The sequence below is a fragment of the Pectinophora gossypiella genome, chromosome 26 (genome assembly GCF_024362695.1).
Source record: "Pectinophora gossypiella chromosome 26, ilPecGoss1.1, whole genome shotgun sequence".
Lineage (NCBI taxonomy): Eukaryota > Metazoa > Arthropoda > Insecta > Lepidoptera > Gelechiidae > Pectinophora > Pectinophora gossypiella.
The window spans coordinates 3,848,238-3,873,392 of NC_065429.1; the positions used below are offsets into that span (position 1 = coordinate 3,848,238).

General features: G+C 37.8%; 2 protein-coding genes across 8 annotated transcripts in view; one reads left to right on the forward strand and one right to left on the reverse strand.

Annotated features, from left to right (window-relative positions):
- The window catches only part of LOC126378516 (LHFPL tetraspan subfamily member 2 protein), a 492,824-nt gene that overhangs the window by 240,604 nt on the left and 227,065 nt on the right, over nt 1–25,155 (reverse strand). The gene's annotated exons all lie outside the window — the stretch shown is intronic.
- LOC126378433 (homeotic protein distal-less) overlaps nt 1–25,155 on the forward strand; it is a 146,173-nt gene that overhangs the window by 22,991 nt on the left and 98,027 nt on the right. For all 6 annotated transcript variants that reach the window (XM_050026790.1, XM_050026792.1, XM_050026793.1 and 3 more), the window contains exons 2-3: nt 6,723–7,214; nt 24,248–24,435. In XM_050026790.1, the coding sequence (XP_049882747.1) occupies nt 6,723–7,214; nt 24,248–24,435 (680 nt within the window). The remainder of the gene's footprint in view (nt 1–6,722; nt 7,215–24,247; nt 24,436–25,155) is intronic.

Below are 25,155 nucleotides of genomic sequence, written 5' to 3' on the forward strand. Positions count from 1 at the left end.
TTGAAATTTGATATGCACTCACACACACACAAAGATCTCTCTTTTATAACACGCCACGCGGACGAAGTCGCGGGCAAAAGCTAGTATATTATAAAATTCAAATTACTAAATAAAAACTGATTTAAATGTGTCGAAAACATTTTCTTTTTTCTATTTAATTTACTTATGAATTTTAATCAATAAAAACTAAAGAATAAGTCCGTAATTTTTCACGTTTTTCTATGACGTCACAGTGCTTTTTTTTTCAAACAAATTCCTTAGTCATTTCGTGTTTTGACGTTTAGTACGAACTGATTTGATTTCTTATTTTTCTTTTTTTTTCATACCTACGAGTTCCAACTTTAAAAAATCCGCTCCATTCAACCATGAATCATGGCGCTTTCTTCAATGCTTCTTACCTTAATGAATACTAATACATTGGGGCTGGCATAATTTATTTGCGCCGTGGTTTCCCATGGTCTTGCGTTTCGGATCAGTGGGCAGATGGAAACATGTGAAATTGTTAAGTATGTCCCATTGTTTTGAGTGATGACAGGAGCATCGATTTGTGAGATAGTGGGAATATTTTTTTTTCGGGAGATAGGTAAAAGCATTTGACCACAGACTTGGAATTCCACTTATTACGATCCTGACACACTTTCGCTTCTTCCACGTTACCGACCCCGCCGGCGTGATCGACGATTTCCCTCAATCAGCGCTTATCGCTATCGACACACTAGGGTCGATTAATTCTTTCAAAAATTTTCCTCTCAGACGACGTCCTGAGCCGAGGTTCGCGCCCAACTGGGCATCCTCAGGCCTGTTGTCTTAAACATTGTACCGGGTGAGAGTCTTCAACGCTCCCCATTAGTCCGGCCAAGTAGTTAATGCCATCTGCGGCAAATCTACAATAAGTCACGTAAAAAATAAGCTTCTGCTTCAGCTTTGTGTCCATTGTGCTCAATAAAGTATTTTATCTATCTATCTATCTTCTACCACTCTCATCAAAGTCTTCATCCATCCTCGCCGGTTTGGAGGACTCTTGACCTGGCCTTTCTTTAAAACATCCTGGATCTGATCGCAGTATGTACAATCAAAGAGTAAAAGTGCAGTCACTGAGCCCAGCGAATTATTAGTAAACAGTGGTGAAATTATGAACCATTAGTTGTCATAGTTATAAAATTTATGTTTCTGTAGGTGGTTTTGGTCTATTACAGAAACGACGTGTAACCAGGAGGTCTTAAGTGCAACCAGGGGCCTGTTTAATAAAAATTACAATTGTAAATTACAACGACAATTTGATGTTCATTACGTAGCTAATATGAAACTGCACAATATTCGTGATCACACACTCCGCAATGTACATCAAATTGTCATTGTAATTTACAATTGTAAGTTTTATTAAACATGCCCCAGTTAATTTATTACTTTGCAAGAAACTAATTGGACTTTTGCACCTTTTTGTACGCCTTCCTCTTTCAACTCTATGACTTACGCCCAATTAATTTGACGCCTCAAAAATATATAAGTATTATAAAAAGCAATAAAAAAAAAACAAAACCAATACTTACAACGTGACAAACCTAACACGAATTGAGATCACAAATACAGGCCGGCAATAATTTTCAATAAAAATTTATACCAATTAGTTCTAAACATTATTATTACCGACAAGAGCAATCATCATACAAACAAACATATAAAAAAGAAGAAAAAAAACCCATACAAAACGCTATGACCCGACCTTTAAGGCGCCGGGAAAGATATACTCGAAAAGAAATAAAAAATAGAGGTGTAAGAAAGGGACGGGCTTATCTGAATTTGTATGAGAGTGAATGTGTGAGAGATAGTGGTAATTATCACAAAGAGCTTGCCGAAAAGGGAGTGTTCTTTTTTAATTCTTGAAGCCATTTGTTTTAATATTCTCGGGGTTAAGTTTTGTGGGAAATATTAGATGGTTACCTACTAAGATATTTTAGGAATCACTGTGGCTGACCTAGGAGGGTTTTAGAAACTTAGAAAGTTAATTTACTTAAATAAAATATCACAAAGGTTAAGGTTCATCATATCCAGCTAACGATATCGTATCAACAGTGGCTGCAAGTTGTCTTTGATTACTTGTGGCTCTGCCCACCCCATTAGGGATTACGGGCGTGAGTTTATGTATGTATGTATGTATGTAAAATATCACACGCTTCTTATTGAGTTAGTGAGGGATTTTCTTTTTTTCTTCCTAGCTGGACAGATAGCGCTGAACTTTGTAGGTTACTGCAAGGAACGGAACGTTATATTAAATCATAAAACGAAATGTACATGTCACAATGATTATTTTTTTATTTTGAAAATAAACTAAATAAACAAATAACGAAGAAAGAAAACAGAATCTTTTTATGGCCTGAGGGTATCCTCATCAACTCTGGTGTCAGGGTTATGATTGAGCCGCCAATGGCCCCTGACATGGCTCATGTAACGATTACTCACTTACATCAGTAAATATTAACCGAGACCAACAGCTTAACGTGCCTTCCGAAGCACGAATCATCTTACTTTCGGACAATCAGGTGATCAGAATGTAATGTCCTTAACAAATTAGGGATCACAAAGTGATTTTTGTGTTATGTCCCTACCGGGATTCGTACCCGCGAGTTGGTTATAATAGCCGGGACCAATACAATATTTTGTCGAAAGTTAAATAATGTAGACCAACTGGAATAACGCGTTAGAGTGCCGAAAGTCGATACCAATTAGAAAAAAACTAATGATTTTAAGGCTATAAAATTAAATGAGGCACAAGGCCCTATTTGGTGTTGGACCATGGTATTATTAGACCATTGGACCACCGTAGGTTGATTAGACCGCTTCGATAGAAACCGATTGTAAAATTTTGTAAGGTTACCACACCCCGGACACTTCATATAAACGACCTCGTTTTACACAGACACCACACATTGACATTATCGTACACGCGCATCTGTGTGTGTGACGTCTGACACCATACGATTCAAGTCTAAACTATGTTAGACGGGGGTGAGGTAAACCTAGCTCAGCCGCTGGTGGGGAGCGGAGAGTTACCGTTCTATACATAGAATTAGTCGACGATTGGTATGGTGGTATGTATGTTATGTATTTTATTTATTATTGTACTTACATGTAAGTCATATTTATAGTTTGCACCCGCAATCTTTTAATTTTTTACATATTTCCTCGGCTTATAGTTGTCTGGAAGAAATCGCTTTTTATTTGCCATGTACTTGGTTAAGAGTCTTTTGTAAATATTTTACTGGACAGGATGTACTCAGGTATTCAACAAATTACTTAATTAACAAATTGGCGTGCTAAAATCAAGTTCCAATATAATTACAAAAATATTTAACACTCGACTTTATTAAAAAAACAATATTCAATGAGCATTCAAAAATAAATTCGAATTTCAAATTCTCAAATCGAATTTCGAATCTCGCATAGCTGACCAATCGCGTGTAACGGTGTTTTTTTAAATTTTGAATTAAGAACGCCTCCCACGGGGTCAGTCGAGGTCATCGATTGTAAGTTTTTCTGGAAACGATTTAGCCGTCGTCACGGTCAATTGAATCAATCAGACTGATGTATCTGTATTTTGTATCTGTGGATGTGTGGGCCTTTGATGTCTTGGAAGACATGCCGATTTTATAAAACCAATGAATTTGGGGTTTTATTGGAATTTATTGGAAAACTAGCTTTTGCCCGCGACTCCGTCCGCGTGGCGTGTTATAAAAGGAGAAAGGTTAAAAAATGCTTAATTTTATTATTTTTAAATGAGGTTACAGTATAAGTAGCTCAGTTAAATAATGAATTGTTATTAATTTCTAGATTATTAGTTTATGATTTGGTTTGATATTTTAGGAAAATACGATCAGTTTCGAAAATTTAAACAAAATTTAAAAATTACAACAGAAATACGCCGTGAAACGTCCGCCTGGAAAATTCAACAGAAAACTACCTACGAAAGATTTGAACCATCCAAGAATAGTGAAAAGTTCGCCCGCAAAATTCAATATTTGACACGACCATCAACGACGTCTGCCCTCACGCGTCTGCCGCGTTCCGGTTGCTCACTCGGGTATTTGCCCCCCTCCGCACCTCGCCACCGCTGTCGCCGCCCCACAAACGCCGCCGCGGCCGCGACGTTTCTTGGTTGCCACTACCGCGAGCTACAAATTTCAAGCCTCTAACTCGCTTCCCGTTCCCAGGGAAATTTTTAACTTTGCATTCACTAAGGTATATAATATATGCATGTCAAATTTCAAGCATCTAACTTATGCAGTTTAGATTTTTTCATACAATTTTTTTTTACCCGCCAATTCCCATTTTTCAAAATACAACCATAACTAAAATTTATATTTACTAAGGTATGCATGCATGCTTTTATTCGTAGCATGCATGCTAGATTGAAAACATCTATCTTACGCTGTTTAGATTTTATCATACAAATGTTTTTTCCCGCTAACTCCCGTTCCCGTGGGAATTTTGCAATATCCAGTTGCAACTAAGCTTTAAGTTAACTATGTAACACCCCATTGTACTACATGGAATGCAATAAATAATTTAATTGAATTGAAAACATCTATCTTACGCGGTTTCGATTTTTTCATACAAATGTTTTTTCCCGCTAACTCCCGTTTCCGTGGGAATTTTGCAATATCCTGTTGCAACTAAGCTTTAAGTTAACTAAGGTACCTGCATGCCAAATTTCAAGCGTCTAACTTAAGCGGTTTAGATTTTTCATACAAAAGGATTTTCCCGCTAATTCCCGTTCCCGTGGGAATTTCGGGAATTCCTTTCTTAGTGCACCTCTACGGTATCTAAGGTACCTGCGAGCCAAATTTCAAACATCTAACTTGAATGGTTTAGATTTTTCATACAAAAGGATTTTCCCGTTAATTGCCGTTCCCGTGAGAATTTCGGGAATTCCTTTCTTAATACACCTCTACGGTACCTAAGGTACCTGCATGACAAATTTCAAACGTCTAACTTGAGTGGTTTAGATTTTTCATACAAAAGGATTTTCCCGCTAATTCCCGTTCTCGTGGGAATTTCGGGAATTCCTTTCTTAGTGCACCTCTACGGTACTTAAGGTATCTGCATGCCAAATTTCAAACGACTAACTTGAGTGGTTTAGATTTTTCATACAAAAGGATTTTCCCGCTAATTCCCGTTCCCGTGAGAATTTTGGGAATTCCTTTCTTAGTGCACCTCTACGTGCATGCCAAATTTCAAACGTCTAACTTTAGTGGTTTAGATTTTTCATACCAAAGGATTTTCCCGCTAATTCCCGTTCCCGTGGGAATTTCGGAAATTCCTTTCTTAGTACACCTCTACGGTATTTAAGGTACCTGCATGCCAAATTTCAAACGTCTAACTTGAGTGGTTTAGATTTTTCATACCAAAGGATTTTCCCGCTAATTCCCGTTCCCGTGGGAATTTCGGAAATTCCTTTCTTAGTGCACCTCTACGGTATCTAAGATACCTGCAAATTTCAAACGTCTAACTTGAGTGGTTTAGATTTTTCATACAAAAGAATTTCCCTTCACTACTCTGCTCCTATTGATTGTAGCGTGATGAAAAGTATATTATAACCTGTCCAGGAGTGTGAAGAATAATTGTACCAAGTTTCATTAAAATCCCTCCAGTAGTTTTTGTTTCTATAAGGAACATACAGACAGACAGACAGACAGACAGACAGACAGAAAGACAGACAGACAGACAGACAGACAAAAATTTTACTGATTGCATTTTTGGCATCAGTATCGACCACTTATCACCCCCTGATAGTTATTTTGAAAAAATATTTAATGTACAGAATTGACCTCTCTACAGATTTATTATAAGTATAGATAAAATACCTATTTAATCGAATCGGAAGATAGAACAAAAGGACTAAGGTCTCAAAAAAACTTAGGTAACGTTCAGTCATGAGCAATATTAATGTACCCACTTTAGGACTTTGTCGCACTAACATATTTGACATTTAGTGAGACTTACAGTTCAATTTGTCAAAAAAGTTAATGTGACATGGTACCCTAAACATGCTAGGACTAATATACGCAACGTGATAAAATTTTGTCACGGTCATTTTATCGATTCTGACGATATAATTATGTCGTTTTGTCAATCACCTTCTTATCGTGTGGGTTGTGAGGTGGAATACCAGCCTCATCAACCTTAGTGTCAGACTACTAACTTACAAATAAATGTCCCATTATTTTCTATCAGGATGGCATAAACTCTAGTTATCAGTAAGACAAACCGTAGCTACTTGTAATATATTTGTCCTAATAGGTCATCACTAATTTAAAAGCCACGCTCTTGTCGGTGTAGCATTCTCCATGCTACTTTTTAGGGAAAAATTAAGCAGTGGTTTCCCTCTTGCCTTCCGCCCCGCAGTACTCTGTCTGACGCAAGTGGGATGGCGCCCAGAGTAGTCTATTACAAAGCCATACTAGGACTCCTGTCCTCCGCCTCTGAATATTACTGACAGTTACTGCTGCCCTCTGTCAGGTTCCAGGTTACAGTCCCTGTGACTCGCCTCTTCCGTCCTGCATTGCCGTACCGATGGCTCCCATCTCCGCCTCTGCAACCATTGAGGTCTACACCCGTATCCCTGGGCAAGGGTTCTACGTTAATAATACCTAATAGGTGTCTATAGATTAATAATGATAAATGCTTTAATAACTTTATTAAAACCTTATTTCTTCCATCCACAGGCCGACGCCGCGGCGCCATAACACCGGAGCGTGCAGCCGCCATCAAAATTACCCGAATCCAGTCGCCGGGAAGCAAACCCTCCACCCTGAGCTTCACAGATCCTTTCGGGCCTCCCCAGTCCTCGGACGGGGGGGGCCCGTCCACTCCTCAACCCGCCATGACTACCCAAGAGGCCCTCGACCACCAACACCACCATTTGGGGGGCTCGCAAACCCCCCACGATATATCCAACTCGGCAAACTCCACCCCAACGAATGTATCCTCAAAGTCTGCGTTTATTGAACTCCAGCAGCATGGGTACGGGCCTTTTAAGGGGGGATATCAGCACCCCCATCATTTTGGGAGTCCCGGGGGTCAACAGAACCCTCATGAGGCGTCAGGGTTTCCCAGTCCCAGGTCATTGGGGTATCCTTTTCCTCCTATGCATCAGAACACCTATGGGTACCACCTAGGGTCGTACGCTCCTCAATGCGCCAGTCCGCCCAAAGATGGTGAGTATTGACTTTTTCTTGTATAGTTACATAATCGCTCTGTCGGATTTTACGACATTCCCGGGAAGACAAGTAGCTGAAAGTTCATCTCTCATTCGCTTCCAATCCAGCATAGAAACTATAAAAAAAAAAATGTTAAAAGACATGTGTACATAAAAAATTAAAAAACAAGAGCTGTTAGGTCGCCGCCATCAAAGATTAATGTCGGCTAAATCGTAGCGCGGTGTTAAATATTAAAACAACTGGCTAGCCGTCATATTGTTTTGACGTACTTGCGATATGAAGACGTTTATAGACGACGACTTAATTAAAAAAAAAATGATTTAAGAGACACCGATTAAGATAAATAAAAATTAATGGACTTTTACAACTATAAAAATAAACTTTTCTCGTTCGAAAAAAAATATAACTAAAATGTGTCCAAGGGCCTTAGCCAAGTTGCAAACGATTATGGCAATCGACAGTGACAGTGATAAAAATGTATGAGATTGACACGTCACCTTATGTCAATTACATACATTTTATCACTGTCACTGTTTTTCGCAAACGTTTGCAACTTGGCTAAGACCCCTGGTAAACTTAATATCGTTTATCATCTTAATCCTAAGACTTCAAGACAAAGTGTTACCTTGTTGTTCTACTCATGGACTGGCAACTTATATAAAAAAAAAAAAACAGTCGAAGAAGTTAAACAGTCTTCGACCAAAAAGTCGTATCGCTATTAAGAATTCATAACTAGGTATGACTTTTCTTTCAAACTCCCTGCAATAGACATTTTTTTTTCACACTTTTATACCCATAAGTAGTAATTTAGGTAACACTTTGACGGTTATAACGTGTGGTTATCTATAAAAGTTATAGAAGAACACGTTTCGTAATGCAAAGTAATATGTTAGACAAATAATTACGTGCCTTTACCTAAGAAAGAAAAAAGTTTTTTTCGGTGTAAATTGTTTGATTTATTATGTTAGTAAAGTAGGTGTCAAAAAAGCAGTTAACATTTTTAACATCATTACGTGATATAGGGAAAAAGTCCGCCAGACTGAAGTGGGACTGGGCCGGACACGTCTGTCGGATGCATCCGGAGCGGTGGGCACGAGTCGTTACTCACTGGATACCTCAGGGCGGGCTTAGAAGTCGAGGCAGACCGCGTAAAAGATGGTGTGACGACCTCAATGCTTATCGCAAGGATTGGCCGGAGATCGCGCAAAGTCGAGAGGAGTGGAAAAATCAAGGGGAGGCCTTTGCCCAGCAGTGGGATCGTATAGGCTAAATAAGATAAGATAAGATAAGACGTGATATAGTAGAGAAGGGTATTTTAACCCAGGTCACAATTTACGGTCTCAAGTTAAAACTGGATTGAATTTAATTAAAAGAAATCGAGGTGTTGTTGAAGAAAAGGCTATTTTGGCCCCCCTAATGTGTAATATTAGGGGGGCCCAACGAAGCAATTCATCTAAAAAACCAATATTACAATTTGACATTATCAAATACAGTGCGCAATGCAAACAAATGTCAAATAGCAATATTGCTTTTTTATATGAATTGCTTCGTCGTGGTCTTTTTAACCCCCCTGATGATAGAATCTAATTTTTCAAAAGCCACATACGAGGTTTTGACTATAAAGCGATGATAAGTAAATGTGCGAATGCTTTCTAGTCAATATTTTGATTTTGAACATCATCATCATCAGCCCATTAACGTCCCCACTGCTGGGGCACGGGCCTTCCCTATGGATGGATAGGGAGATCGGGCCTTCACGCGGGCCCAGTGAGGATTGATGGTTATTAACGAATGCTAATGCAGCCGGGACCAACGGCTTAACGTGCCTTCCGAAGCACGGAGGAGCTCGAGATGAAAACTTTTTTTTTGTGGTCACCCATCCTATGACCGGCCTTTGCGAAAGTTAACCGCTGCGCCACCGAGCTCCTCAGATTTTGAACATATTCTATGTCATTTCAGCAAACAAGTTACTAAATATGAAAAGTAAAGTACTTACATTCAGAAGTAGAGTCTCAAAACTCGACAAGTATACTCAAGACAAAACACAAAACAGCGTAAGTAAAAAAAAAAATCCAACGTAAAAAAAATGATGCTCACGCGATCTCACTAACTTTTTACCGGCTAAAACATCGTGCGAAGGAAATTGAACTGTAAAATTAATATCTTCCGACACGCGTTTTCCTTTACAACGTCGGTAGCGTCAAGGTCGATTTTCCAATGGTCGTTTCCGAATTTCATGATATCCAACTTTCATATTTGTGGAGGTCAATGGGTTTTGCTGCTGGAATTTGAAATATTCACGCCTTTCGAGTTTGGGGGTGGATAGAGAAATCTGTATAACGCTCTATGTATGCCTAAGAATTTCTTGTAATAACACCGGGGTCTTACGTCACACGCCGGACTATACAACTGACGCGTATGTGTGAGTGAGACAGACATATAAGAGTTGCTTGCTTGAAGTAACAGTCAGAGGGGGTGAGGTAGGCGCCCGGTACGAATTTGCGCGGGGCGGAAAGGTACCGTTCTATACGCAAGTTTTATTACTTACTTAACGGCCTCTGTGGTCCAGTGGTTGAGCGTTGGACTCACGATCCGGAGGCCCCGGGTTCGAATCCCGGCGGGGACATCACAAAAATAACTTTGTGATCCCTAGTTTGGTTAGGACATTACTGGCTGATCACCAGATTGTCCGAAAGTAAGTTCTGTGCTTCGAAAGGCACGTTAAGCCGTTGGTCCCGGTTACTATTTACTGATGTGAGTAGTCGTTACATGAGCCATGTCAGGGGCCTTTGGCGGCTCAATCATAACCCTGACACCAGGGTTGATGAGGCTGGTATTCCACGTCACAACCCACACGATAGCAGAAGATCCATCTTAGGATTCTTTGATTACTTACTTGTGGCTCTGCCCACCCCATAAAGGATTGCAGGCGTGACTTTATGTATGTACCCCAATCTAAAACGTTAACAAACCAGCACCCATATCAGTTTGTCAAGAAACAACTGCTAATTGTATTAAATTTTAACTAGACCTATAAATTTTCATCTCACAGTACTATCCAATTTAACATGAACCCTGTACTGTCTTTAATTAGAACATTGATTGCGTTAGTAAAGTTATTTTAGAGGTCTACATAAAATGGTTGTGTAACTTGTGATTATTTCATAGCGTTTCAAAGGATTGAGTGAGGTAGGGTTGTCAATAAGTACTTATAGTTATACACATTTATAAAATCGCGTATAACTTTTGGGGTGGGCAGAACTTATATGCATGATAATGCTGGTTGTTTCTAAAACAAAAATAAGTAGTAATCTAAGTTGCTACATTTTTTGTGGCAAAAATAATGTCATTTTATGTAATTTCTGGTTTCATCTTTGTATTTTGGCAAAATAATACTGTCTTCCCTGTTAGGGACTAGCGTGGGTCTATCTTTATACGTGAAGAATAAACAAAAATAACTTAATTTTACTTAGTCGCTAAAAACTTAACTAACATTTTTTTTTCTTGATCGTTTTTGTTGGCAGCCCTAAAGGAACTGACTAGTATTTTTCTGTAACACTAATAGGATAGTGCGGTAATAAATCTTATTTGTTAACAGAGGGGCGCCTCTATTAAATAACAGTTGGCAAATAAGGTAACAGGATAATGAGTGACAACCCAGTAGCTGTTAAATATGTTATATCAGTTAGTTGTTGGAATTAAATAATTTGTTTGTAATGTTGTTAACATGTATCAACTAACTTTATAAATATTTATTTATTCCTTTTTTTTATAATTTATTTATTTTAGATAAATAGAGACGTTAATTATGTTAACATAAGTACATTTATAATTATAAAGAATGTATATAATAATAATTATAATAAGTATCGATAATTATGTAGTTTTTCTAGTGAATATAATCTAGTAATCAAGTGTTTTATAAATTATTGTTTTTTATCTAAACGCCCGTCTTTTGCGGGGTAGACAGAGATTATTTTGTCTTCCGCACTATGGGCTATTCACATAGACTGAAAATTAAAAACGCATTTATTTGCCTTGTGAGACTGTCCTTTGTTTGGTAAGGACTTTTCAGGCTTGAATCACCTGATTGCACGTTAAGCCGTTGGTCCCGGATATTAGCCGTAAAAACACCTCCATCAACCCGCATTGGAGCAGCGTGGTGGAGTATGCTCCGTACCCCCTCCGGTTGATTGAGGGGAGGCCTGTGCCCAACAGTGGGACATATATAGGCTGTTTATGTTATGTTGCTTAATTACATAAATACAGAAAATGAGTATACCCAGTAAGTAAAATTAATTCACTTGTGTTGGGAAATGACTCGCAACTTCCTTATAGCGTTACAAAATGTTAACCTCACAAGACTAAACACAAAGATGAAAAAACAAAAATGCCTAGCCAGCAATCAAACCTGAGACCATTCCAACATTAGTACGTAAGTACTACTAGTAGTCTCACTTTACGAACTTGGCTTTAAGTTTTAAAAATAAAATAAATGTTGACAAGCTACCTTTGCCATTTAACTTTAGCACATAGTTAACAAACTATAAAGGTCAAATTGCGACAGATCTTGTCGGACGCGATGTTTTGCACGCAATTTTTGAATGTTGCTAAACCAAAATTCACAGATAATATAAACATAATTGTATTCTTATTCTGTGTGGGTTGTGAGGTGGATTACCAACCTCATGAACCCTGGTGTCAGGGTTAATTTTGAGCCGCCAAAGGCCCCTGACATGGCTCATGTAACGACTACGTACTTACATCGGTAAGTAGTAACCAGGACTAACGGCTTAACGTGGCTTCCAAACTACCGATCATCTTGCCTTCGGAGAATCTGGTGATCAGCCTGTAATGTCTTAACCAAACCAGGTTCACAGTGTGATTTTTGTGATTCATCCACTGGGATTCGAACCCGGGACCTCCGGATCGTGAGCCCAACTCTCAGCCACTAGACCACGGCGATTGTTACTATAAATTCTAAGAAATGTCTTTCTTTCCAAAAACCACGCAGGGTATTATTAACGGTTAGGGAAGAAAACTGGTTAAGTCATAAACTGTGGTCTTAATTGCGCCGAAATAATAAATACACGTTTATGATTATGATAGATTGGAGTAGTCAATCTCGTGGTCGGGCCGTTAACACCAGCGGTGGCTAACCTTTGGACGAATTTATAGTTTGCTCTAGAATAGGCACTCATAAAGTATCTGTTAAATTTAAAAAATATACAAAAATTCTGTTAAAAATTATAAAATATAATGTCTCCACTCGCTCTCTACACGCTCTTGTCGGTGTAGCATTCTTCAATTCATCATGCTACTTTTTTAGGGAAAAATAGGGCAGTGGTTTTCCTCTTACCTTCCGCCCCGCAGTACTCTGAGGTGAGTGGGATGGCGGCGCCCAGAATAATCTATTTCAAAGCCTTACTACCTGTCCACTATATGCGACCTTACCTACCACAGACATGTAATTAGGTTTAAGCAATTTTGTAAAATATTTGTGGTTGTATAAACTTCTTTTATTATTTATTATTATTATTATCATTCTATTATTAATATTTATTATTTATTTTCTTAAGTTTATTTACTCAAGTAATTCTTTTGTTGCGCCATCCCGCATTTTTTTTCTGGCTATTCTTTCCATTTGTAATAAGGACGCCTTTGATATTGAATTCCTTTTTGTCTATACCTATTTAAATGTTTTATGTGCAATATTTTTTGTTCGAATCATGGAGAACATTATGAGGCAGCCAGCTTTTGTAGAATAAAATATTCCTACTAAACAAAAAAAACTACAAAGTATACATTGAAGTTTTCAATATAACCTCTTTTTACCCGCGATACGGGCAATAAAACAGAGTTAAACCACAACTATCGACCTTTACCACTCAAGGCTAACCTATCGAAAAATGATTCAGTCACGCCATACCTGAATAAAACACAGCAAGTGACAACTCAATTTAGTAGGCTTTTCACGAGACCTTGCTATGCCACGATTTTGTATAAATATATATACATAACATAGATAGACATATAAAGTCGCGCGTGTTATCCATATCTGGGTGGAACAAATAGGTAGCAAGAAGATAACTTTGATCCGATTCCCAATGGGGGCATTGTCGTAAAGACTTCATTTTCTATAACACCTTACTTTCTGAAAAAAAAAAAATTGGTGATGAGGTGAGGTAATTCTATCTCGGCACCGACACGAAATGGTGCGGGGCGAAGGGTGTCCAGTCATGAGCAATATAATGTACCCACTTTAGGACTCTGTCGCACTAACATATTTGACATTTAGTGAGACTTACAGTTCAATTTGTCAAAAAAGTTAATGTGACATGGTACCAAAGTGTATACATATTAATGCTCGTGACCGTCCGTACCAAACGTAGTAGAAGAAGAAAACAGAAATCAAGTGACATACCTTCTCCAAGTACTCTATCAAAAACCTAGTTTGCTATTTAAAAAATAAATAAAAAATCTCTCCTATACCCAGAGGTTGCCTGGAAGAGATTACTACTTTTGTACTTTTTCTATTTATCTCTTGTTTTGTATTTTGTATTTTCCTGTTTGTGCAATAAAGTATTTGTTATGTTATTTTATAAAAATGAAGTACCCACACCTCACCTAGCTTTCTGTTAGACCAACATGATAGGCGGTAAGCCTTATCGCCGATAATGGTCGAGGCAACTGTGTTAGTGACAAAAATAAAATTAAAAAAAATACTTATTTTATTTGCTATTAATTATTTTAACACAAAATCGTGACAATGCCACGCGATCGTGATAAATCCGAAACTCAACCAAAATGGTTACCTACCTCTGCTTAACATACTACAACTTAATAATATCATAATTTCGTTATGTTTTGACAGTTTTATTATTATGTGTAGATTTAGCAAATTATAACACTTATTTCTTTAGTATATTAGCATTAAGTCGCAATTATAGTGGTAATAATGCTATTATTTAGTGGCAGTTAATCATATTTGGTCTAGCGAATAGATGTGTTAACATAATTTCGTGTTTATTTTTTGAGAAATTCTTTTCGTGTGTTTCTTGTGATTTATACTGAAATTAACAGCCTCCGTGGTCTAGTGGTTAGAGCGTTAGGCTCACGATCTGGAGGTCCGGGTTCGATTCCCGATGGGGACATTGTCGAAATCACTTTGTGAGACTGTCCTTTGTTTGGTAAGGACTTTTCAGGCTTCAATCACCTGATTGTCCGAAAAAGTAAGATGATTCCGTGCTTCGGAGGGCACGTTAAGCCGTTGGTCCCGGCTATTAGCCGTAAAAACACCTCCACCAACCCGCATTGGAGCAGCGTGGTGGAGTATGCTCCATACCCCCTCCGGTTGATTGAGGGGAGGCCTGTGCCCAGCAGTGGGACGTATATAGGCTGTTTATGTTATGTTATGTTATGTTATACTGAAATTAACACATTTTTGTTTATTAGCCCCGATTCCTGCATACACCTCCTAAGTTTATACAATACAATACAAATATACTTTCATATACACTACACATACTATATACTTACACACGTACCTACGTACATTCTTATACTTATATACTTTATTATATACTTTATATTTTATTAGTTTATTTTAAGTTACACTCGCCATTTTCTTATCTTCCTAAAAGTAGCCGGGACCAACGGCTTAACGTGCCCTCCGAAGCACGGATCATCTTACTCTGACTCATTATTGCGTAATATAATGACGATAAGTTCCGAAAAGCGGTTAATTTATGACTCTAGCGAGTGGGCGGGGCTACGCTCCGAGCTAATATTTCGTTAGGGGCCCTCTTTATTTTATTTTTTTATTATTTTTTCCCTTGCCACACTCGCTTGGCTTTCTTTTGACGGCTTTGAGATGCCCGGTTAAGTCTCAGTTATTGTTTTTGGGAAGACTTTTTAAAAATCAGTTTTAACTTGAAGCAACAATATTGAGAGTAGGTAAACTACTGCAGAACTGACTGTATTTTAAGTTTCAAAAGTTAATTGCTAGTGTGAAGTTACACTTTGCAAAGGATTATAACAATCAACAGTGACAGTGATCAAAATACATGAGATTGACATAAAGTGACGTGAAATGTCATGTCGATGACATTTTTTTTATTTGCCCATTCGGGCAGGCAAAGGGAACTTAGCCCATACAGCCTAGTCTTTGGTCATCTTGATCTTTTTTGGAGAAACACTCAGAAAATGTCTTCAGTCTTCACTCTTCAGGTAACGTCCTTAGTTTTCAATTTTATAGCTTCATGTATAAACCGATAAATAATGTCTTCAGTGATATCATTTTGCTTTTGTCATTTTTGAGTAGTAACGTAGGTAATCTTCATTAATGTCTTCAGTTATATTCATTTTCTTCTTTCCGTGATGCTACCAGAGTGGTAGACAATATATTTTTATCACTGTCACTGTCAGTTGCCTCTGTTTTTTTCTAACAGGGTGCACAGAGCCTTAAATCATCGTTAAGATATTTACCATTTGCCTATTCTGTAAGAAATAGCCAGGTTTTAATAACGACCGTTTCATAGTTTCTTATTAACAAAACGGAACGACTTTCGGTTTCAAAGCAAGAAAACTGACATTTCCTACACTTTAATTACCGCGTAGGAAACGAGGGAGGGAAAATTAAAAATAAAAATTTTTTTTTTCTTCTAAAACCGGCAATGAACCCCACATGACGGCGTGCCGTCCAACTGTCCTAAGCCCGAAGCGTCACAGACAAAAAATATTTTTAATAACACACCTAGCATACACCGGACATTTTTAATTATTACCTATAAAAGTTTACATTTTTTTTTAATATTTTTCGTCGAAAGTCGTGTTGCTGTAGGCAACGGCACGTGTTCTGTACAGCCAGGGAAACAAGTTTTTAATTAAATTTAACATGTAATTAATTGGTTAATAATATACGCCATCGTTGTGTATTATTTATTTTAAAGAATGTACGTAATATACGTATAAATAACTGAGAATGTGGTTAATAATGAAATCACTTTCTATATTCATGTTCTTTTTTTTAAATTATGCATAATTTACAAATTCTGAATAATTTGTATGTATTTTTGAATGAAATTCTAGGTTATAACGAACATTATGATAACTATCTTATGACACTGTTTACATACTGTATTTTTTTTTATTTATTCTGTGCTACGGAAGAAAGTTAACCCATTGGTCCCGGTTACCACTTACTGATGTAAGTAAGTAATTGTTACAAGCAATGTCAGGGTCCTTTGGCGGCTCAATAATAACCCTGTAAGTAATTGTTACAAGCAATGTCAGGGTCCTTTGGCGGCTCAATAATAACCCTGACACCAGGGTTGATGAGGTCGGTAATCCACCTCACAACCCACACTTTTTTTATCGCACGCTTCACCTCTCAACCATCCACCATCACTATTCATTCACTCTATTAGACCAGCGTGATAGGTGTACCAACTGTTTTAGTGTAAATTGCATTTGACATAATAATAAGTAACTCATTGGTACAGTCCGGTATCGGGTATCGAACCGGTGCTCCCCGTTAAAGAAGCAAGCCCGAAACACACATGATCAAAGTGACTAGCTATACATCTACATCGTTTGTAAAACTGCCCCTTAAAATAGACCCCTCCCAAAAATCCCTTTTATACCTTTAAACTTTTGTCGTTAACAGTACCACCTCCCTAAAACGAGAGGTTTTAGATCTAAACAGATTAGAGACCTTAGGCTAAGACCCTCCCCTTGTTCTACGAATTTTTTATACCAACGGAGGGCCCGCCCTCTTAGTCTAGTATCTTATCTTAAATATAATTTTGGGTGACTTTTTTTATTTCACTAGTTAAGCTAAATGCGGTTGGTTACAATTTTTTGTTAGCCCTATGGTTTTTATGTGTGAGACTTATTTTGTAAAGCGTAAACATACGTACATACATAAACTCTCGCAGAGCTACACAGACACTGTTGGTACCCTAACCTAATCTAACCTTGTTTCTTTCTTCGGTTCTCCTAAATTAACTATCTAACTTAGGTATATTACAGCTTTTTGATTTTCCTTAAGACACTGAAGTTGTATCTTAAAGTTGTCGGAAAAGATGAGTAATATTTTTAGGAAATCGAACCTCAAATTTATATCAAAATCAATAAATTGATCTTTAAAATTGTAACCACAAATGCTCACCGAATACAGACGTTGGTGCTAATTCCTGTAAATACCATCTAATTTTATTTTAAGTTATATCTGTCATTTTCTTATCCGCCGAAAAGGAAAGGGACGGGTAATTGACAAGCATAAAATTTATGGAACACACGTCAATTTTAAGCACAAATCTAAACCAACCGTCTAAAAATTTTACATCAGTCAATAACCCGACACATTCATTTACTCGTTCTTCCTAAAATTAAGAGCTGTGAATCATCCGTCCCTTTCCTTTTCGACGGATATGAAAATGACGGATATAACTTAAAATAAAATTAGGCGGTGTTTGCAGGAATCGGGGCCGTTGTATAGTCAATTTGCAAGAAGTCCTTTTAATTAATAGATATTATTTTGTTTGTTACTCATTTATATTTGATATCTAGTACTTTAGCCAAGATGGAAACGATTACGAAAATTAACAGTGACAGTGATAAAAATGTATGGGATTGACATAAAGTGACATGTCAATCTCATACATTTTTATCACTGTCACTGTCGATTGTCATAATCGTTTGCAACTTGGCTAGTGTCAAGAGCGTCCCAGGTAGTGTAAAAAATATAATGTTTTAAACCAATCGTACAGGCTGTGATTGTAACATTCTAAACTTTGTATTATTTCACTGGCCATGCAAGAAAAGCAGAACTTCTCCTTCTTTTTTCGAAAAAGTAACCAATTTATTTTTACATCATACCTCAAACTCAAATCTTATTAAACGCCATAATAATGTGAAAGTAATTAAAATTATAATTTGATTCTGTACTATTCTGTAAGCGTTGAAGCGTTCTTTATACACGTAATGTTCGTTTTGTGCCAGCCGACGGATTTGTTTTCTTAAAGGCGGGGTAGACGGGGAGATTTGGCAAAGGAATTAATAACCCTGGCGAATGATATAGGCATCTCGCTCATATGCAATCCGTTTGACGTGTGCTGTCAACTCAAATCTGTCGGGTTTTTGGGCAATACAAATAATTGGAAATCTTTTTTAAATTTCTGCTTTAAATTGACGTGTTGTCCATAAACTTTATGCTTGTCGATTACCCATCCTTTTCCTTTTCGGCGGATAAGAAAATGACAGGTATAAGTGAATACAGGAATAAACTTAGATAGTGTGTACAGGAATCAGCATCATTGTAACTGAATTTATCTAGATTAATGCTATGTCTGTCTGTTACATATCACAATCATCAATTTAAGAGCCACGCTCTTGTCGGTGCAGCATTTTCCATACTACTTTTTTAGGGAAAAATAGGGCAGTGGTTTCCCTCTTGCCTTGCTTCCCTCGTACCTTTTATACACTAACAATTCTAACGAGACAGTGAGCAATCGCAAGCGCGTCGATTAACCACCACTTTCAAAAATCAATTAGCGACAAAAAGTCGCGCCGATCGCGCGTCTGCGCAGGCCATTAGGGTTTATTTTTTGAAAAAAAAAAAGAAAAAGATTTTTGTTGAAGGTGGAAAAGGGTTTTATTGTTAATTTTTTTTATTGTTTTTTGGTCCGTCGTTTTATTCAAAGATTTTCGGTAGGCGGCTCAGTGGGCGGGGTAGATGAGCGCACGAGATGCTCTACTTTCGAGGAAGATACTCTACTTGAGGATTTTATTTCTTTGGGTAAGGAGATAATATACATATATCGCGTTGCAATCCATCCTAATAAAATGCGTAAGTAACTCTGTCTTTTACCTGGGGGTTAGAATGGCCACATCGAAGCAATTCATCTAAGAAAGCAATATTGCAATTTGACATTTGCGCACGTAAAAGTTAGTGCGCAATGCAAACAAATGTCAATAATGAATAAATCCCTATTTAGTACGTCCTTCTAGGTCTTCCTCTGCCAGCCTTCCCAACAACCTTCGCCTTAAATATTTTTACTTATAAACATTACTATGATGAAATCTACGTCGTAATTGAGTACGGTCACGAGCATTAATTATGTATACACTTTGGTACCATGTCACAGTAACTTTTTTGACAAATTGAACTGTGAGTCTCACTAAATGTCAAATATGTTAGTGCGACAGAGTCCTAAAGTGGGTACATTATATTGCTCATGACTGTACAAATTATTCATTCTTAACAATTTTTTTAAATATAATAATATTTATTCAATTATAAATACTTATTACAAAGTATAAAGTAATACATGTCGACCTTAACAGGTGGGTCTCATAATTAAATTAGAATTAATATTAGAGTTTGTGAACTATCTGGGGTAGGCAGATACCTCGGAATTCCACTTACTATTCTAAACTTTTACGTACAAATCATGGTGGAGACATGTCACTAAAATCACTTTGTGATCCCTAGTTTGGTTAGGACAATACAGGCTGATCACTTGAATGTCCGAAAAGTAAGATGATCCGTGCTTCGGAAGGCACGTTAAGCCGTTGGTCCCGCTTGCTACTTACTGATGTAAGTATGTAGTAGTTACATAAGTCATGTCAGGGGCCTTTGGCGACTCAATAATAAGCCTGACACCAGGGTTGACGAGGTTGGTATTCCACCTCACAACCCACACGATAAGAAGAAGTACAAAACAACAGAACATCCAATAGTTTGCGTTTTTTTTTTAAAAAAGGCAAAGTTTCCCGGAAACATTCCATCGACAATCACGCGTCCCATCACTATTGCCGACATCGACTCGTGTCACATCACTAGGGGGTGTGTCCGTACCTCCGGCTCGCATTGTTTTGTCTGTCTGTCCAGCCGACATCCATGTATGTATGTATGGATGTATGTATGACTCGTGTATGTATGTGTATGGGAAGGTTCTCGGAAAGTGTGTAGAAAAAAAATGAGACAGTGATTGTTGAAGAGGAAATGTGTGTGTCATTGTAGAAGGTAATTGTTAATCATTTTCTTGTTGGTATTTTTGTGAGGATATTTTCATTGCAAGGGGACTATGGAGCATACTCCACCACGCTGCTTCAGTACGGGTTGGTCATGTTGGAGCTACAGTTTATAGTTCCATTCATTCCCTAGTTTGGTTAGGACATTACATTCTGATCACCTGATCGTCCGAAAGTAAGACGATCCGTGCTTCGGAAGACACCGGTCCCGGTTACTACTTACTGATGTAAGTAAGTAGTCGTTTCACGAGGCATGTCAGGGGCCTTTGGCGGCTCAATAATAACCCTGACAACAGGGTTGATGGGGTTGGTAATTCACCTCACAACCTACACGATAGAAGAAGATAATAGGGACAGTATAGGTGATACCACAGAAGAGATAACATTTTTTTCTCGTCAATGCCATTTGCAAGTCTCAAATTGAAATCCCAACAAAGCAAACAGGAATAACACTCCGCCAGTATGATAAACGGTGTACGGTTCGCAAACAAATCTGCATAATTATCTTGTATCACTCGGAACTCCCTCCGAGGAAGCGATACGATAGAGGCAGTAAATTTATCTAGACTGGTAGCCGTGCTGCGCTGTTTAGCATTGAGGATTTATTTGAATTGGAAACTGTTTTCTTTTGGAGTTGGTATTACTAGTGTCCCATAACGTGTGCTCAAGACTATATCCCAATTAGAAACGTCTGAACATCCATCGCGAGATGAACTAAGTACCCACGCCTCACCGAGCTATCTGTTAGACCAACGTGATAGGTGAGACGTATCGCCATCTATAATGGACGAGCCAACTATGTTAGTGAGATCTGTATTTAAGATAAATTATGAACTCATTCGTTCAAGGCCGGTACGGGTGAGAGCCTTCAGCGCTCCCCATTTGTCCGGCCAAGTAGTTAATGCCATCTGCGGCAAAAAAAAAGTTTCGAACCGGCGCTCCCCGTTTGAGAAGCAAGCAGGTGCACTACAAGACCGCAGGACTGGCATGCAGAGTAGTCTGCTGCCACAGAGATATGGCAAGGAATTTCAATTTGTTATTTCCCTAAAGTTATTAGTTACTTTAGAGCAGTGGTTCATAACCCTTTTAATGTCACTTCCCCTGTGGTTAGGGGTAAACTCTTTTCCAAGTATCTATGGAAAATAATTGCTCCTAAAATAATTAAAACCACACAAATTCTAACGAATATAATGTTTAATAAATATGTAAGTAAGAAAATGCACGTTTAGGTAACTAGTAAAGTAATACATAAATCTCGGAGTTATTTATTTATTTATTTTTATTTTCTTATAAAAACAATGACGTGTGCTGTTAACTAGTGTGAAGGTTGAAATTGCTTTGCATTCGCTATTATTTTTTTATTACTATTTTAATACTATTTCGTGCCATCCCGTGTTATCCCCTAGAAACTCCGTTTTACCCCTGAAGGGGTAATTACTCCCAGGTTAGGAACCACTGCTTTAGAGATACCCTCGTGGTCAAGGGTCTGTTGTCTGTGAGCTCCGTACAGAAGGCGCATAGTGGTGTGCTCCTCAATTTCATATTGGCCCCGATTCCTGCAGACACCTCCTAACTTTAAGTCTTCTTCTATCGTGTGGGTTGTGAGGTGGATTACCCATCAACCCTGGTATCAGGGTTACTATTGAGCCGCTAGGATCGGTCTAGAGGAGTTTTAAGTAGGGACTTGGCCACAATAGATCTGTCTAGATCGCAGTGGCCATTCGGGCTACATTAGTTCGAGCCCTCTTGATTCACAAATAATAATAATACTATTGAGCCGTTAACGGCCCCTGACATGGCTCATGTACTGACTACTAACTTGCATCAGCAAGTAGGCGTCTCGCTGGTATGCAACCCGGTTGACGTGTGCTGTTAACTTAATTCTGTCGGGTTATTGGCAAATATGTATATAAATTTCGGAGGGTTCTTAATTTATGAAGTTCTATCTGAATTTCTGTCTTTTATGTCTGTTGATTACGCGTCCCTTATAAAAATAAAATAAATAAACAATAAATTAAAAAATGTATAATAATAATCATTTCAAAATTTTACGATTTGAGGCGAAAAGATATTTTTTTAAAATAGAACGTTGAATGCTACTTTTTAGAGCAGCATGGTGGAATATGCTCCTTACTCCCTGCGATTGATGGAGGGGAGGCCTGTGCCCAGCAGTGGGACGTATTTAGGCTATTTATATTTATGCTGCTTATCATAACGAGCATGTAGTGGAAGTCGACTTAAGGATTAGGTATGTCATGCGGTGTCTATCATGATAAACATATCATAGGCTATGGGCTTGTAACCTGTCATAATACAGTACAATGTCAGTACTTTGACATCAGTGGTTCATAAACAATGGTCCGTGGACCACCGGTGGTCCATGAGAGATAAAAAGTGGTCCACGATAGATTTCAAATTTTGAACGAAAGCGTCATTCAATAACCGCCGTCTTTTGTTTGATCGTTTATTTTGTTATATTTCTTATATGTGCCACAGAGAGTTTATGTATTGTAAAAGCGAGGTCTAAAAAGTGGTCCGTAGTCAAAGTTTGGGAAACACTGCTTACCTAGGCAATATTCCAAAGACGAAGGCTTTTAGAAGTTACGAGAATATACCTGAAGCTGGTTTTAAAGAATCAAATATTTAGCTAATATTTTTATTGAAAAAAGAAATAAAAACAATGTAAAACAAAATTTATTCGTTATTAGAATAAGGATACCGTTACCTTAATGCATTCTCCATTGGGCCTATTATCATGTCAGTCGTGTCAAAATAACAGTTGTCAAGTGTAAAAGCGATACTCGGAAGGAAATTGTAACCTAGTATTAACTAGTAGCAATTACTGTTCCGATATTCTTTCTTTTTATAAAGTGTCTGCGTCAAATACTGTCACAAGCATAAAACAAGTGACAGCGATATTTTATTAAATTTTCTTACTGGCCAGTACTGTAGCATAGCATTCGTGTTTTTTTTATTCGTCGAGTTATAACAAGCCCTAAAGTAAAATTGTGATATAAATAAAACAATTGAAGTTACGTTCTCAATTCAATTTAAAAACTAAAAGCGCTGGCATGCCACATGCTCCGAAATTAGAATCTAACAAAAAACAAAAATTCGAATCTTGAATTTCCCGAAAAAAGAAATTAAAGCGGTCGTTTAAAAACGCGCCCGATATTTTAATATTCGAACGACGAGTCGCGTTCAGAAACCGCCGCCGCCAAAAAGCTGGGTGTCGGTGAGTCTTGCGGCGATCAGATGTTGTGATATGAGCCCAGTAATTACAAGTTACCACTGACTATTATCAAGTAGCGAGTGCCTTTCATATATTTTACAAAATGGATGGCGAGCCTTCACAGGGCATCGTATGGCTTGAATATTTATATTGTAGATTTATTACGTCGTTCTCTGTGTGTTGATTTATGGGTGGGGTGTGTGTAACTGGCCGAAAATGTGCGGAGGTTTTCGAACGCATCGCGTTTTAGAACGCCGTTTACTTTTGCGCGGGCTATAAAAGGGTTTTGCACTTTTTAATTTGTGTTTTGAACCAATGGGTTTTTGTTTTCCTTTTTCAAAGTTCTACGTTGGCAACCTAAGTCGCATTGATAAACTTATTCTGTTATTACTGTTGCTAACATTTTTTCAGCTTTCTCTAGTCTTTTTCTATTAAAAAATACACTAAACGAGATAAAACTATTTATTTTTAACCAATTTGAAACCTAACAAGTAACTGATAAGGTACAAATTAAGTTGTCAAACAATAGCGGTGCCAATTATTACGTTTAAACTGTGTTTTTTATTGAATTACTATGTGCTTATTTACAAAAGATCTGCGCCGTGGCGAAGTCCCTTTTATATCTTAGGACGTTCACCACCACCTTACGATCCGTTTTGCATTTTTTTTTGTAATTGTTTAGTGAAATTTTAAATGATGTTATTGTCTCTATATCTATTCTATCTGATAAATAAATTAATTACATTAAATTTATTTGCAGAAAAATGCGGCCTATCCGACGACCCGGGCCTGCGAGTGAACGGTAAAGGCAAGAAGATGCGGAAGCCGCGTACGATCTACTCCAGTCTTCAGCTGCAGCAGCTCAACCGGCGGTTCCAGCGCACGCAGTACCTGGCGCTGCCAGAGCGTGCCGAGCTGGCCGCCAGCCTTGGACTCACGCAGACACAGGTCAGTCACTTTAACAACCCATACAAACGCGTGATGGTAACACAATCCATAGTTGACCTTGGAAATCATATATACTATCGATAATAAATATTATCAAAGTTAAAAAAACTGTATACCTAGCCAATATTCCAAAGACGAGCGCCTTTAGTGGCTACAAGAATATAGCTGAAGCTGGTTTAAAAGAACCATATATTTAACATTATTATTGCCTGCAAATGCTTGCAATAATCAGAAGAAAGAAAGAAAGATGAAAAAGAAACATTTATTATTCCCGGACACCACAGACACAGACAGACAGGTACATTACATTCAACACAGGACAGAAACCACACGGAAATCAATACACAAAAATGACGGCCTGACGGCCCAATCATCTGCAAAGAAAAAGTAATACTTTCGATAGGTACTATATAGGGTGTTAGTGGCATTGTAACGAATACTAAGGGGGATGATTCAGACCATGATTTTGAGTTGATATCAACTGGAATTTCCTGTCGGAATATTCATGAAAATTTAAAGTTACTTTTTAATTATTTACAGTAAGTACCATACTTTTGCGACGGAAAATTCAACTCAGAATTATGGTGTTAAACATCCCTCAAAGTTTTCGTTACGATGTCACTTGTCAATCTCTCTTGGGTTCGAATCGCCACTCCTTAAGGGAGAAACAAGCCTGTGAACCACAGACCCATAGTAACTATACAAATACGAATATTAAAT